General features: G+C 34.7%; 2 protein-coding genes across 4 annotated transcripts in view; both read right to left on the bottom strand.

The window, feature by feature from the left end:
• jagn (jagunal) lies at positions 1–9633 on the bottom strand. Of its 3 annotated transcripts, XR_013260841.1 has the most exons (5): positions 9399–9624; positions 7080–7153; positions 6750–7004; positions 4143–6649; positions 1–2413 (listed from the first exon to the last, which is right to left on the bottom strand). XR_013260841.1 is itself a non-coding variant. In XM_077434947.1 (4 exons), exons 1-4 carry the CDS (start codon positions 9482–9484, stop codon positions 6518–6520), a joined length of 615 nt encoding a protein of 204 aa, XP_077291073.1. In that variant the 5' UTR covers positions 9485–9633; the 3' UTR covers positions 1–6517. The 3 variants fall into 3 exon arrangements, 2 of the variants coding, with proteins under 2 accessions (XP_077291073.1, XP_077291074.1); XM_077434947.1 differs by having other exon boundaries at positions 1–6649; positions 7080–7221; positions 9399–9633; XM_077434948.1 differs by having other exon boundaries at positions 1–6649.
• The window catches only part of LOC143914658 (mitochondrial translation release factor in rescue), a 164096-nt gene that overhangs the window by 36229 nt on the left and 112708 nt on the right, over positions 1–15159 (bottom strand). The gene's annotated exons all lie outside the window — the stretch shown is intronic.

Genomic DNA, 15159 nt, shown 5'->3' on the forward strand with positions numbered 1-15159 from the left:
TAGCCAATACCGCTTTTATTTTTAGACACATACATAAAGGGTTTAAATGAAACGTCACAAAAATTTCACAATTGCAACATTTATGTCTCAATCTAATTTAAAAATACAGCGATTCTTCGTGAAATTTAATTTCGAAGAATCGCTTTAATAAATATTACAAAGATATAATGAGTATATTGTAGACAGAGGCACAACATCCATTTTAGGATAGACATCAGGTTACAATGGGTCACGTTACATTAACTTGTCACTACTATAAGTTACTACTGTTTAATTATCATTAATATTATTATTTTGAGTAAAACGTTCACCTAAATATTTATTCATAAGACTAGCATGCTTCAGAAGGTACTCAATTTACCCTATGCCCATTCATTAAGTTCAAATGACTTTAAAATTCTCACAACCAATTTAAATACACATTATATAAATATAAATTTTAGTATCATAGCAAGAACTAGTTATATGTTATAGTAACAACCCTCTGCAAGTTAAAAACAATAGGCCACTATACAAGGCAAAATATTGTTATTATTTATGCATTTTGAAACGCTAACTTTCAACGCAAACACAAATGTAGATACGTACGACAAATAACTAAGCAACATTGAAGACTACACATACTATATCAACTATTATATTTCTATCCATATGCAATCTTAAAGATTATATAATTTCACAATATGGTCAACTACAAGCTAGCAAGAACCAACACGAGACGAGAGCAGAACCAAACGTGTGCAGAGGGTTATTGAAACGAGATAAAAAGCAGTTTTCATCAAAGTGAACATCGTCTTATGACGATATTCCAAAACGAAAGGCAAATATTTGCTTTAGCAAAACAAAATTCAAAATCTAACACTGCCAATACGATACAACACCGACAAACGACAGTTCCTATAGAAGTATAAATATATTTTATCTCTTGAGCGGTCGACGTAGCACGCATGCAATTTACTGTGGTATGCTGATCGCTCAATAAGATTTTTTTTAATAAATATAGTTGCGCAAGAAGAGGAAGTGTCAGTTAGTGTGAATACGAAGATATTATACATACAAAATTCGACATTCAACACAGATCCTGACATAATTCCTAGTGTGCACAGGCCTAAAACTACTAACTGATTGTTTCAACAATTCTCGGCAATGCGGCGCGGCGCATTGCTTTGTAATAAGAGTGAAATAAATATAATAAAAATTAAAGTCACAACAGCGAACATCTATGTGGCAAAAACACTTCAAAATTGAATAATATCAATGCAACTAATGATTCAGACCTTGATGAATTGAGCATTATTTTGTGCTTAAACAATAAAGATGAATTAAAAATAGATTTAATACGTACATACTTGCTTTATATTAATATATTTCAAGCATACACAAAATGATTCAAAATGATTCTAATTTATGATGTAAACTAGACTGTTAAATGATTACAGAAATGAAACATGACAAATGAAGCCGACTATAAATGATGAATTTGGTACAAAAAAGTGTAATATGGAGAAAAAAATTAACTAACCAAATTGGGATGGACTACGTATTTTAAATTAATCATAAAATATGTTGATTCATTACATTTCTTACAGCAAAAAGACAAAGTCTTGCAGAACTTAAAAGAGAATTTATCTATTACATAATTCTCAAATCAAATAAAAAATACCAGAAATGTTTATTCGGGTGCAGCAAAGGGTCTATCTATGTACAAGTATTAATTTAATATTATAAGGGTTATAATATTCACTACATACACCTTATAGCAATCAAAAACATGGACATAAAATATATGTATCAAACAATGGATATAATTTCGAATAAGGAAGAAACTCAATGGATATAATTACGAATAAGAAAGAAACTCGCATCCCAAATTGGTTAAAATTCATAAATGTGTTTTTGCCACGATGAATACTAATTTATGTACATGTATAACTAGTTACTATGCTAATTATACCAAAGGGCACTCGATTTTAGATAGAAAAAAATATTTATTTTAGAAAAAAATGTGTTAAATAATTTAGACAATCTACATTTTTGGTCATGGACAAATAAAGTCATTTCAACGTAGTAAAGATAATCAAAACTTCAACTGAAATCAGAACGGGATCAACACAGCAATCAATGGTCAATTTAGATGTCGATGACATTCAAAATTACTTTTAAAGTACTTAAAGAGGACAATTTGAAGAAAATAGAAAAAAATAATCAACGATTCTGATTGTGTATAAATAGCCCATATATGTAAATATTTATCTTGTATAAATAACTATGTTTTATAACTAATTTTGACATACATATATAATATATGCTTTGAATAAGAATATGATATTCACAAGAAAATATATTTTTGTCATTATATTCTATGTTAATCTATATGGTTATGTTAATAACAAAGCCAATGTTTCAATTACATCTATGAATGCGTTCAGCATTTCCATTAATTAAAAAAAAATATATATGCTGCATGGGAGCAAGCGGGATACGCCGAATTCTGCACATTCGCCAAAATATATATTACGGATCGAAATTCATTCCCCTTGCCGACTTTGCAGCAAACTACAAATAATGAACACCGCCTTGAAAATTAAGTACATTAAATAGAATGAAAATAAATTGGACAAATCCACACATTATTGTTAGCGGTTACTAAATCCAAAACTAAAAAAATCAACATTAACAAAATACACAGCCTAAACCCAAACGAGCAGCCCGTGCAATATTAATAAACGGAACAATCTATTTTATGTAATTCAACAAATAAAAATGTAAATAATTCTGCATATTTTATTAATGCATGTTGTAATCTGTAGAACAGTTAGCTATATTTGATTGACCGTGTTATAAATACAATTAATATTCTGAATTACGAAATGTCAAGATCAAATATCATTACCTGAAAAATCTGTGATTTTTTTCGTATCAAAATTGATTTGATATTTTTTGTGGTGAACTATTTAATAAAAAGTAGAATTGTAAACGTTGACTAGGTGAAAATCAGTTTTTAATCCAAACACCATATCATTTATAATCCTCATGCCAAATTAAAAGTGACACCGATTTCAATATTATTATTTTCAATAGTATTTTCTTTCATTAAAAAAAAATTCCTCAAAATATAAATCAGAATGCAAATAATCGTGAGAATCCAAAAAGATATTCAATGTAATTAATATGAAATCCTATAAACTTACACGCACATTTTAAAAACCAATATATTTTAATAAAAAAAAAAAAAAACTACATGGCTGCTCTTACAAAAACCGAAAAACCTATCAACCAACGACTATTACGCCTTGCAGGCTATTAAGTAAAACCTTATCAATAACATCAATTTAGTCCACAGTATATAGACTATATAAAATTTTTATAATTATTACACAACACTCAAATGACACATGAGTTGTGCATACATAATTATTATACATAAATATGCACATAAACAATTACCCTCGTATTATTCAGAGTATGAGTTCATAGTGTAAAACGCTATCGCTACTAATTCTACTGTCTCTTGACTATTTCCAGAACGTGTCATAGAATAAAATATATTAGAATAAAACTACTACACAATATTTAAAAATATGCCTTACAACTGTCAGCAAGTCTTAAATATTATTTTACACATACATCATGCGGTACATTTAATGCATCTTTTAGTGCGTGCAAATGAAAAACGAATAGTGCATACGAAAAATAAACGTATAATCTAACTTTATGTACGACACATATATTATACCACAACTGGTGTGATTAATCAAAAGAATATTGTATGTTCAAAGTGAATATGTTTAGAGACATCATTGGAGTCTTCTAAATAATTCGAAATACATCTACATGATAATTTGGTCATTGGTAGGTCACACTAAAATTACTTAAGTTTAGAATATCGTTTTGCATAAACATGCAAATTAGAATAAAATGAAATTAGCCATATGGAGCTCCCTTACGACTAAAATTACTCATACTGTACAATACATAATCTACAACATTTTCTGAAGATGTTAGCTGTGAAGTGATAACACGGATATGTGAAACAGTCGCGAAACAGCACAGTCTGTATTCACAAGAAAATATATTTTTGTCATTATATTCTATGTTAATATATATGGTTATGTTAATCACAAAGCCAATGTTTCAATTACATCTATGAATGCGTTCAGCATTTCCATTAATTAAAAAAAATATATATGCTGCATAGGAGCAAGCGGGATACGCCAAATTCTGCACATTCGCCAAATTATGTATTACGGATCGAAATTCATTCCCCTTGCCGACTTTGCAGCAAACTACAAATAATGAACACCGTCATGAAATTTAGGTACATTAAATAGAATGAAAATAAATTAGACAAATCCACACATTATTGTTAGCGGTTACTAAATCCAAAACAAAAAAAATCAACATTAACAAAATACACAGCCTAAACCCAAACGAGCAGCCCGTGCAATATTAATAAATGGAACAATCTATTTTATGTAATTCAACAAATAAAAATGTAACCCTGCACCATTTATCAAATGTGTTATTCAGCTTCGTATAGTGACAATTCTGCATATTTTATTAATGCATGTTGTAATCTGTAGAACAGTTAGCTATATTTGATTGACCGTGTTATAAATACAATTAATATTCTGAATTACGAAATGTCAAGATCAAATATCATTACCTGAAAAATCAGTGATTTTCTTCGTATCAAAATTGATTTGATATTTTTTGTGGTGAACTATTTAATAAAAAGTAGAATTGTAAACGTTGACTGGGTGAAAATCAGTTTTTAATCCAAACACCATATCATTTATAATCCTCATGCCAAATTAAAAGTGAAACCGATTTCAATATTATTATTTTCAATAGTATTTTCTTTCATTAAAAAAAAAAATCCTCAAAATATAATTCAGAATGCAAATAATCGTGAGAATCCAAAAAGATATTCAACGTAATTGATATGAAATCCTATAAACTTACACGCACATTTTAAAAACCAATATATTTTAATAAAAAAAAAAAAAAACTACATGGCTGCTCTTACAAAAACCGAAAAACCTATCAACCAACGACTATTACGCCTTGCAGGCTATTAAGTAAAACCTTATCAATAACATCAATTTAGTCCACAGTATATCGACTACATAAAATTTTTATAATTATTACACAACACTCGAATGACACATGAGTTGTGCATACATAATTATTATACATAAATATGCACATAAACAATTACCCTCGTATTATTCAGAGTATGAGTTTATAGTGTAAAACGCTGTCGCTACTAATTCTACTGTCTCTTGACTATTTCCAGAACGTGTCATAGAATAAAATATATTAGAATAAAACTACTACACAATATTTAAAAATATGCCTTACAACCGTCAGCAAGTCTTAAATATTATTTTACACATACATCATGCGGTACATTTAATGCATCTTTTAGTGCGTGCAAATGAAAAACGAATAGTGCATATGAAAAATAAACGTATAATCTAACTTTATGTACGACACATATATTATACCACAACTGGTGTGATTAATCAAAAGAATATTGTATGTTCAAAGTGAATATGTTTAGAGACATCATTGGAGTCTTCTAAATAATTCGAAATACATCTATATAATTTGTTCATTGGTGGGTCACACTAAAATTACTTAAGTTTAGAATATCGTTTTGCATAAACATGCAAATTAGAATGAAATGAAATTAGCCATATGGAGCTCCCTTACGACTAAAATTACTCATACTTTACAATACATAACCTACAACATTTTCTGAAGATGTTAGCTGTGAAGTGATAACACGGATATGTGAAACAGTCGCGAAACAGCACAGTCTGTATAATATGATAAATAGATCGTTGATCAATATTTTATATAATAATAACCACATAATTCGGAGAAACATGCGGTGTTTGAATTACACAACTGGAGTGCCACCAAAATTGATTAAATATAAAACATCGACAAGTTTGTATTCTTACAAGCAAATTATTATGAAAGTGCAAAACAAGTTATATTCAAGGATAAAATGAATTAAAAAGTACATTTAAAGGAACACAAAGGAACTTTATGTAGGGGTGTCTAATCATTAAATATTTTTCTGACGTAGAAAATAAAATGACTTAACAGATTATGGTACACTTAATTATTCAATAACAAAATAGAACAATGTGTAATTGACATAAGATATAATAATATATATAAAAAGGGTGTAAATTTTTACAAAGGCAAGAAAATCGAACACAGGTGAGAACCGGTTAACACAGTCCCAGCCCAAGACATGATAGATCTTTGGGCATACATACACATACATATGTATTAAAGTCAAATAGCTTTGTTAACCGATGCTGCCTGAAAAAATTTTACAAAAAAAAGTACAAAATGGGATATCTATAGAATTTTGTCTAAGCTAACTGTGTATATATTGCTGTGTGGGTGTATAGATATAGGATATACTGTAGGTTTTGTAAATAAGCTCATAATTCTTTACAAATATTGAATACGTAAGTTAAATTATAGATCAATTCTATTGTTGTTTTCTCAGTGCACCCCGTGCTTTCCAAGCACTTATTAAATTGTTGGCAAAATACATGAAGAACATGTGAACTTGAGTTGCCAACAATACGAAAGCGAACCAAAGTAGACCATATGGATAGCCCTAAAAACATTGATTAGTTGAATATATGTATATAATTAAAGATCGAATCGATTTTACTATGTAATAAAAAGTAAGAAGGAGCCAATAAAAATACACCGACCTGCCACATTTGAATAGCATTTTCATCAGATTCATCCTCGCCCGAATTATCCTCCAAAACGGTATAGTTCCCTGTGAGATATCGCCAGCAATCGGAAATGTAATAACAGAAACAAAATATAAGAGGGCCATTACCCAAAGCTATTATTCCCATGATAGCCCGCTTCATTGTAGTAATCTGATTTTTCTTTATTGCCGATAAACTTAATACTGAGGGTAGAATAGATAGACACCAAAGATATTCCCATAGCAGCGGCTAAAATATGAAAAGAACATAATATACAATGAATAAAAAATGTACATAATAAAGTGTATGCATCAAAATTATTACCTGTGGTATTTGAAGTTCTTCGATTTCTAACACAAATATATCTAATTTATCAAGTATATCGGCGGACAGCTTGGCTAGCATAACAAAAAACAGTAGATGGTGAAAAAATATGCAATATTTTAGTCTCGATTTGTTGAGTGCGCTGCAACAAAATTTACTAGGATGCAATACAAATATAGTACAACTCCAACGATTGCACTATTTTGTATATATAAATATACAATGGTGCGGCGGTACACAATTTCAAAAATTTTAGCAGCAACATACAAAATTTTAATATATGTGTAAAATATGTTATTATGTATTGTTTGGCTTTGTAAAAATAACTTGTCTTGAGAGGGGAATCGAACACTACTATACATTGGCAAGAAGTCAAATCGTTTCCACACCTCTTGGTTAATCTTACAAGTTAAACAATGGATTCATATGAACCAATGTGTGGAAAGTTAAAGACAATTTAAATTTAAATCTGATGAGATTTTAGACGGAATCAGTTCACATATATAGATTATTATTAAAATTAAAAAAAAAAAAAAAAAAAAAACGGTATAAGTATCGAAAAACATTGTGTATTGTTAGAAACGCGTTTTGGATTTGATCGATATTGTTCAATGTAACGTCAATCATTGGTTGTGTACCGTCACTTTACTTCAACTGTTTGCGACACCTAGAGGCCATTCATATAACTGCTGTGTAGTTGGAGGTGTTAGTGTGAGTGTGTATATTCGATACTCGAATAATACACTCACACTAATAGACTTCAAATATTTTACATTATCTCTATGGGAATGAAACTGAAATAACGATTAAATTTTTTTTAAATGATTTGCACAACCTATTAAGAATAATACAATGAAACCATAGATGTATAATACATAGATACGCCCTCACGCTTTATGGCGGTCTCCCTGCTGGCGCATGCAAAATACATGGCGCATGCACACTTTCTCTCAGTAGCAAGTTAGCTTCTAAGAAGTAAGGAGTATGCATAGACAGTGGTATGCAACAGCGGTCGACAACCTCTGCCATAGGTGTTACTAAATGCATGCTTGTGGAAGTTACTAATGTTTAAATATTGTAATAGTTAATGATGGTTTTATTATAGTAACATACATTTGTAGTTTAATATAGTGTGTATAGCCAAATATTTTTTTCTTTATATGGCTTTATTGGTTTGGTTTGCTGTCACGCGGAATGTCCAATAAAATAAATGTATTGTAACGTGGGGGTGAAGTGGGTGGCTTTGACTGAACAGGGAAAGACCAGCAGAGATGGGAGTCCAAAGGAAACGACAGTTCTGAGAGAAAGCTGTGGTCCGACTCGACTCCCGAAGGAAAGGGCGCTCCTTTTATAGCTGAGAAAGTAGCGGTACTTTCTCCCACTCCCCAGCATCCGAGGGCGGGGGTAGCTTCCCCCCCACTCCTTCGGCGTACGTTACAGTATAAATAAAATAAAACTTCAGTGCATGTACATATACATAAACTGTACAAAAAATGGTTGCCGACCGCTGCGTCCTTCCTTTGTTTCACCACTTCCCCGCTAGTTAAACCCCCCGCACCCCTCAGTTAATGGCGACAACGTGTCCGACCAAAAATGTCCGTAAGGGCGCATCTATGTATTATATATCTATGAATGAAACTGAGGGATCGAAATTCTCATAAAATGCATACTCATCTTAGTCAAACATTTCAATTCAATTGTTAAATTTCATGCAAAAATTGCTGTGGGAAATACATACTTACATCTGCCGTAAAATTAGCTTTCATTTAAACTCGTATTCATATAAAAGAGGCTTTTCGAATTCGATCAATAAACATCGGCAGAGAAAATTTTCATCGAATTAAATCGTCGGCCATGTTGTGACAGACAAACAAATTTGCAAATTATCGATCGGAGTTGCGCGCACTGCGCATCGGAAGGGTTGAGCCCATTGCACAACGATCGAAATCGAATTTACATACTTTACTCGACGAGGTCATGGCCGCATTTAATTGTTTCACGAGCGAAACAAGGAGGCGTCAGTGCATAACCGAACCGAGGGGATCGTGCGTCTCGCTCGCACCTGTCATCCGCCACATATGGCTGTCTCGGCCGATTTAATTATAAACATTCCGGGTAACGATGGAAACGTCAATACGAATAGAAAGTAAATCGATGAGAAAACATGGGCGGGTTTCGATCGATCGATCGATCGACCGAGACTGGCGACTGGCGACTGGCGACTGGCGTCTGGCGTCTGGGGCTGGTGCTAGTACTGGCCACGTGTGATGGGCGACGTGGCGTAGAAGAGGTAGAAAAAAATGAGGAGCGAATGATTACCTGGCGTGGTAGTGAGCCGCGATGAGCTGCCGATGGTGAAAATCGGTGCCATCGGTGCCCGCTACGGCTGCCCCGCGGCTCGCCATGCTGGTGGTACAGAAGCGAACGAGCCGCCGCCGCCCGGCAGCCGCTCCCTCTCCCACTCCCACCAACTCACCATCCCCTCCGCTCCTCCGAGCTCTCCTCTTCTGCCAAGTGCAACTACTGCCAACGACACTCTACTACTGCCAACTGTACGCCGCTACCACTATACGAACAATTATTTCTATCACATGAAAACACACACAAAGACCACGTAATCGAACTACAAGATATTTATTTTATTTATTTATTATAATTAGAGCCCGGAATCTGAAGGGGCTGTTTATTGTTCAAAGATTGTAAATGCATTGTTAAAGGTTTGCCGAACCTTTTTTACAAAGGATTTACAACAATGGAACAATAGGCGGCACGTTTCCGGCCCCTTCAGATTCCGACCTCTAATTATAATAGTTTTGGACCATTGTGGCATTACAGGAAGAACCTAATGCGCCACAATGGCCTACATTTGAAAAAGATATAAAAACATGATATAAAAACAAGTAAACTGTAAATAAAGGAAAAAAGCAAAAGCAGAAAACATGGTAAAATAAAAAAATAACAAAAGTGTAAAAATTAAAAATAAAATCCATAAATCCCATTCTTTGTTTACACTGAACAAAATTAAAATAGTATATAAAAATATATAAAGGAGAAAGAAAAAGTAAAATAAAATAAAACAAAATATAAATAAAAATAAAATCACAGCGAGGCCCAGATGGAAGAGAGTAGATTAAGATTCCACTCATTCATCACATTCAAATTAAGAAAGTAATGATGAGCGCAGGTTACCAGATAGATATGTTGAGATAATATCCGATAATCTACGCTCCCCAAGGTGGAAAATATCACATTCAGGGACAGCAGCAACGATTTCATTGAGAAGTCAAATAGCTCTTGGAATAGGAGCCATTCGAAAAAGAACTGTGCGAGCAGCAGGTACAACCATCAAATGATGATGTCTACCACGCACATAATTATTAGGGACATAAAGTCCCAACTGTTCCAGCAACAACGGGCATGGCGTATTACCACGCAATAGCTGGAGAACGAAACGAATTAACGAGAAGTTTCTCCGAAGTTCAAGGGAATTATACCCAAGCATGCCCAAAAGGAAAGGAGTAGGATAGAGATATGGATAGTACCCATACTCTTTCTTATAAAGAAAACGAAGAAATGCTTTTTGCACTTTTTCTATTATAAGAGAGTAGTTTGCTTCATGCGGATTCCACACAATTGCATTATACTCTAGCTTACTTCTAACAAGCGAGTTGAAAAGCAAGCGAGAAGACAAGGGGTTGGAGAATAATCTAGCAAATATAGATATAACCACCTGCACCGTAAATCTCCTTCATTTGTAATTTTAATTGAAAATAAAGATCCCCCTGGTAAAATCACCAATTCCTACATGTCAACAGATTTTACACCACTGGTGTACGGATAATTTTTTAGCACCGTATGGGAAAGGTTAATATTCAACCGAGTGAAATGGTTCGGTGATTACTTGTCAAATGTGAATTGCAATCCCTAAAAATAATTTATAATACACCCATATATACTAACTTGAAAAAACTGCATGCCATATATAATATTCCGTTTGTTACAGACATTACTAACAAACTAACCAGTAGATTCTATGATAGAATCACTAATAACCATACTAACACACTTGTGAAGGGTGTCGGTGATTAGTGATTACAACAAAATGTCTATACCCTTCAGGTATAAACATACATTACCTATACACAATCTGCTTTAGGTCAACGACTTTAGAGAGTCTTTAATTAATTTATAAGAATATTGTAAATAGGTTTTTGAGCTCTTTTTCTTATTATGCTGTAGATCATATGTTCCCAAACTTATTTTCCCCGTGGACCTCTAGCCCAGTATTTTATCCTTCGTGGACCCCCTCCCCCAGGATGCCTAATAGTGAAATTTTCTAATGTATATTTTATATTCTTATCTTTATTGAATTTTTTTTAATGAAAATGAACAAATCAAAACACAATAAAATTCTTACATTAAATAATAAATTCTGTTAATGAGAGGGATTAACCTTATGCTCCGATATCAATTGGTCAATATTTGGGTTCAAATTCGTAAGGTACAGTCGTAAATCTCCACGTTCAGCGATTTGCAACCGATTTCTATCGTAAGAAAATTGGTAACTGTACTAAAACCTCTATCCACGAGGTACGAAGAAGGAAATGCTATCAAAAACTTTCTTGCGATACAGGATAAGCAACAGGGATATATTTCTGTAGCCAGAACTGCTGGTAACCCTTTCTAAACTGTACCTTAAGTATTTAAACCCGCATTATTTTGATTAAATTTGATTCCATTGATTCCGGTCCGTGGACCCCCATTTTTTTTTTCTTCCTATCAGGAACCCCCTGGCAGTTCTCACGGACCCCCGGGGGTCCGTACGGACCACTTTGGGAACCTCTGCTGTAGATTAATATAATACTATGATTACTAACCAAATAAAATAAAATTGTAAAATATAAAATGATCAGTAGATCAGTAGCTATTAAAATAGATATAGGATGTATTGTGAACATAATTTCGTAATAATAAAAAGCGTTTAAAAATCAAAATGTGAATTGCTAACAGGATAACCGTTCGCATGAAAATCGCTCGCGCGGATCTCCCGTCGCACAGGAAAGTTGGTCGCAAGAAAACTGTTGCTCGCAAATACTTTTTTTTTTACGAGATTTTTATTATTATCGACTAGACATATGAACTTATCTTGTCTTGTATACTTGTGAATACTTGTCTTGGATACTTGTGAATTACTGTTGCAAGTTACAATTTGTAACACACCTGAACTATAATTCGGGAAAATAACTGGATAGCAGGTATAGCTTAGGTCCCCATAGAGCTAGCCTAGCTCAAAGATAATATAATATAATAGCTAGCCTAGTCGCAAAGATAATATAATATAAAATACCTAGCTCAGCTAGGTCTTTTATATTATCTATATTATCTTTGCGACTGCCAGATGTATTTATTCAGGTAAACGGACTACTAGTCATATGTGAACCAGTCACATGACAACCGGTCGCTCTAGATCGGTCACACGTGATCACCCGTCACACTAAAACTGGTCACGAGAAAACTGGTCACTCGCAAAAATTGGTCACGAAAAAACTGATCACACCAAAAAACTCGAGTGTAGAGCCCGCTCTAGGTGTGGGATTGGGGGTAAAAACACTATATTTTCATGAATGAACTTAAAAACGTTCTGTACAGACGCCAGTTGCTCAATCGAAAGAAACACCTGCGTCGGTTTGTGAGATAGCTCGTGGTAAGCGTGGGCGGGGCTGGTTTCCTCACAGTGCCTTCCTTCGTCGTCGGCGGTTTGGTCTCTGCTGATGTGGGCTGCTCTGCTCTGTCCCTTTCTCCTTCGTAGTGTGCGTGGGATGCGTGATGTGGAAAAAGGGAGGGATTATATAATAATGAAAACAGGTCGTAAATCTGATGACAATGATTATATTTCCACGTTGAATGTACATAGAGCAAACAGGGGGAAAGAGGGGGGGGGGGAGTCAACAAAGAAACCAAGCGTGCTTTTTGAGGTTAGCCACGCGTAGCTGAGTTGTCTGCCTTCTGAACGAAGACAGACCAGGCTTCCTCTGGCGCACACCGGACGGATACTGGAGCTGGTCTCCAAATATCGTCAACCATCACCGGTGGCCGAGCTGGTGATTTCGGTGGCGAGGAGCTAACTGCGTGTTTATGCCGAAGCCGTTGGCGCGCAACTGTCAGTGGTTGGCCGGTCAGGGTGGCCAGCACAGAAATATATCAGCCAAATCGTGGGTCGTAAGGTCATGAAAGCCGATCATCAGACATAGTCTTACGGGGGATGAACGAATGAGACGACTGGCATGTTAATGCACGTGTTTTATTTATGACAGCTGAAGGCAGAGTGAGTAGTTAGCTCCGAACACAATCGAGTTGGTCCCCACTCGCAGGAAGGTGACCAAACTCGACCATGTCGTATAGCGAGCCGCCACAGTTAAGAACTAAACGTTTTGGTTTTCTTTGTTAATTTTTATTGTGATTAAAATTTTCAACACTATGTTTCTCACAAGGTAAGATTTTTGAACTGCTCGCGTGCAATTCTTTTTTTTTATTAATTAATATGATTTATACAAATGCTGATAAAATTAAAAAGCGTACGCTTTAAATTTGCACACGGGTGGCTGAACTCTTAGGTGTGGTCTTGATCGTTTCAGCTTTTTCTAGGTGGGGGCCAAAGTTGGCTAGTTTGTGTTTGTAAGCCCACTGGCGTCTGGGGCTGGTGCGTTGGTTTATTTCCTCGTGTAACGATTCGTTTTACGCGCGTGTGCACTGCTCTCGCGGTGGGACGGACAGGTGGCGTAAAGCGTCGTCCTTCCAGGAATAGCGTGTTAGGGAACGTTGACTAACCTGGGATAGTTTAAATAGTCGGGGAGGTTCCTGACTGCAAACTCGTCTCGATGAAGCACCGCTGGGCTGGTCACAGCAGCGGGGGGGTGGAGGCAGGAGACAAGCTCCGTACTGCCTCGTGTAGACACAAGATGGCGATCTCTGGGTGCCTCTTTAGGCTCTCGGCAGAGAAGCTGGAGAGGGAGGTCTTTCCCTGGTGGCGGCTGGCGGTAGAGAGAGGAAGGGTACCTCTGTACCCCGTGGCTGGCGAGATACGAATAGACGAGACTCCGATCTCGTCTCCTTTTCCCGCGACAGGAGTGTTTTATATCAGGGTTGCCACTCGAAATAAAGGGCTAGTGTTGCCCGATGGGACGGCGGGGAGAACGTCGCGTTATGGTGCTTACGGACTAAACCAACGACGATTTTGGGCCAACTTTTTAACCAGCAAGATAAAACGAGTAGCGTACAAAATATCGAAATAAAAATTAAATTTAAAAATTGAAATTAATTATCAAAATTAAAACTATTATTATTATATTAAAATTAAATTCAAATATCAAAATAAAATTATAATCATTATATTAAAATTAAAATAAAATATCGAAAGTTAAGACAGAACATGCCCAATTTAAATAAATTTTCGAGATTGACCTAAAATTAGATCATCAACAATCACATACAGGTAATCCTCGACTTAAAATGTTTTGACTTGCTTAAAATGTTTTGAAGATACGCACTAAGATCGAAAAAAAATCAAAGAATTATTATTTTTACTTCCCCGTAATGCACAGTTACTGAGAACATATCATGTAGGTGATCCAGCGATCCAGCGATCGATCATATGGGTGATCCAGCGATCGTCGCCAATCCGTTGCGTTGTCGGTACATCAATCGAAATTTTTTTTAGTCTTCAATTGTTTCTCTCGTCGAAATAAATCAAATAATTAAATCCATCTCAGAGGTAAAATTTATCGGATAATGTGTGATTATTAATTTTATTTCGACGAAAGAAAAAAAAACCCTTTGACAAATCACCGACAACCGACATCGATAGTTTTTTTGTTAAATGTTTCATCGACGGCCGAAACACAGTAGTATATCGTGACGACTTTTAAGAAATAATAACAAGGTTTTTTTTCGCTCGTAATCAGAGAAATTATAATATTTCTCTGGTTGTAAATGCGTATCGTCGTAATTCAAAACATTGTTGTAATTCAAAACATCAACGATGATCTAATTTTAGCTCAATCTCGCTCTTTAGCTTAATTTT

The sequence above is a fragment of the Arctopsyche grandis genome, chromosome 7 (assembly GCF_051622035.1).
Source record: "Arctopsyche grandis isolate Sample6627 chromosome 7, ASM5162203v2, whole genome shotgun sequence".
NCBI classification, from domain to species: domain Eukaryota; kingdom Metazoa; phylum Arthropoda; class Insecta; order Trichoptera; family Hydropsychidae; genus Arctopsyche; species Arctopsyche grandis.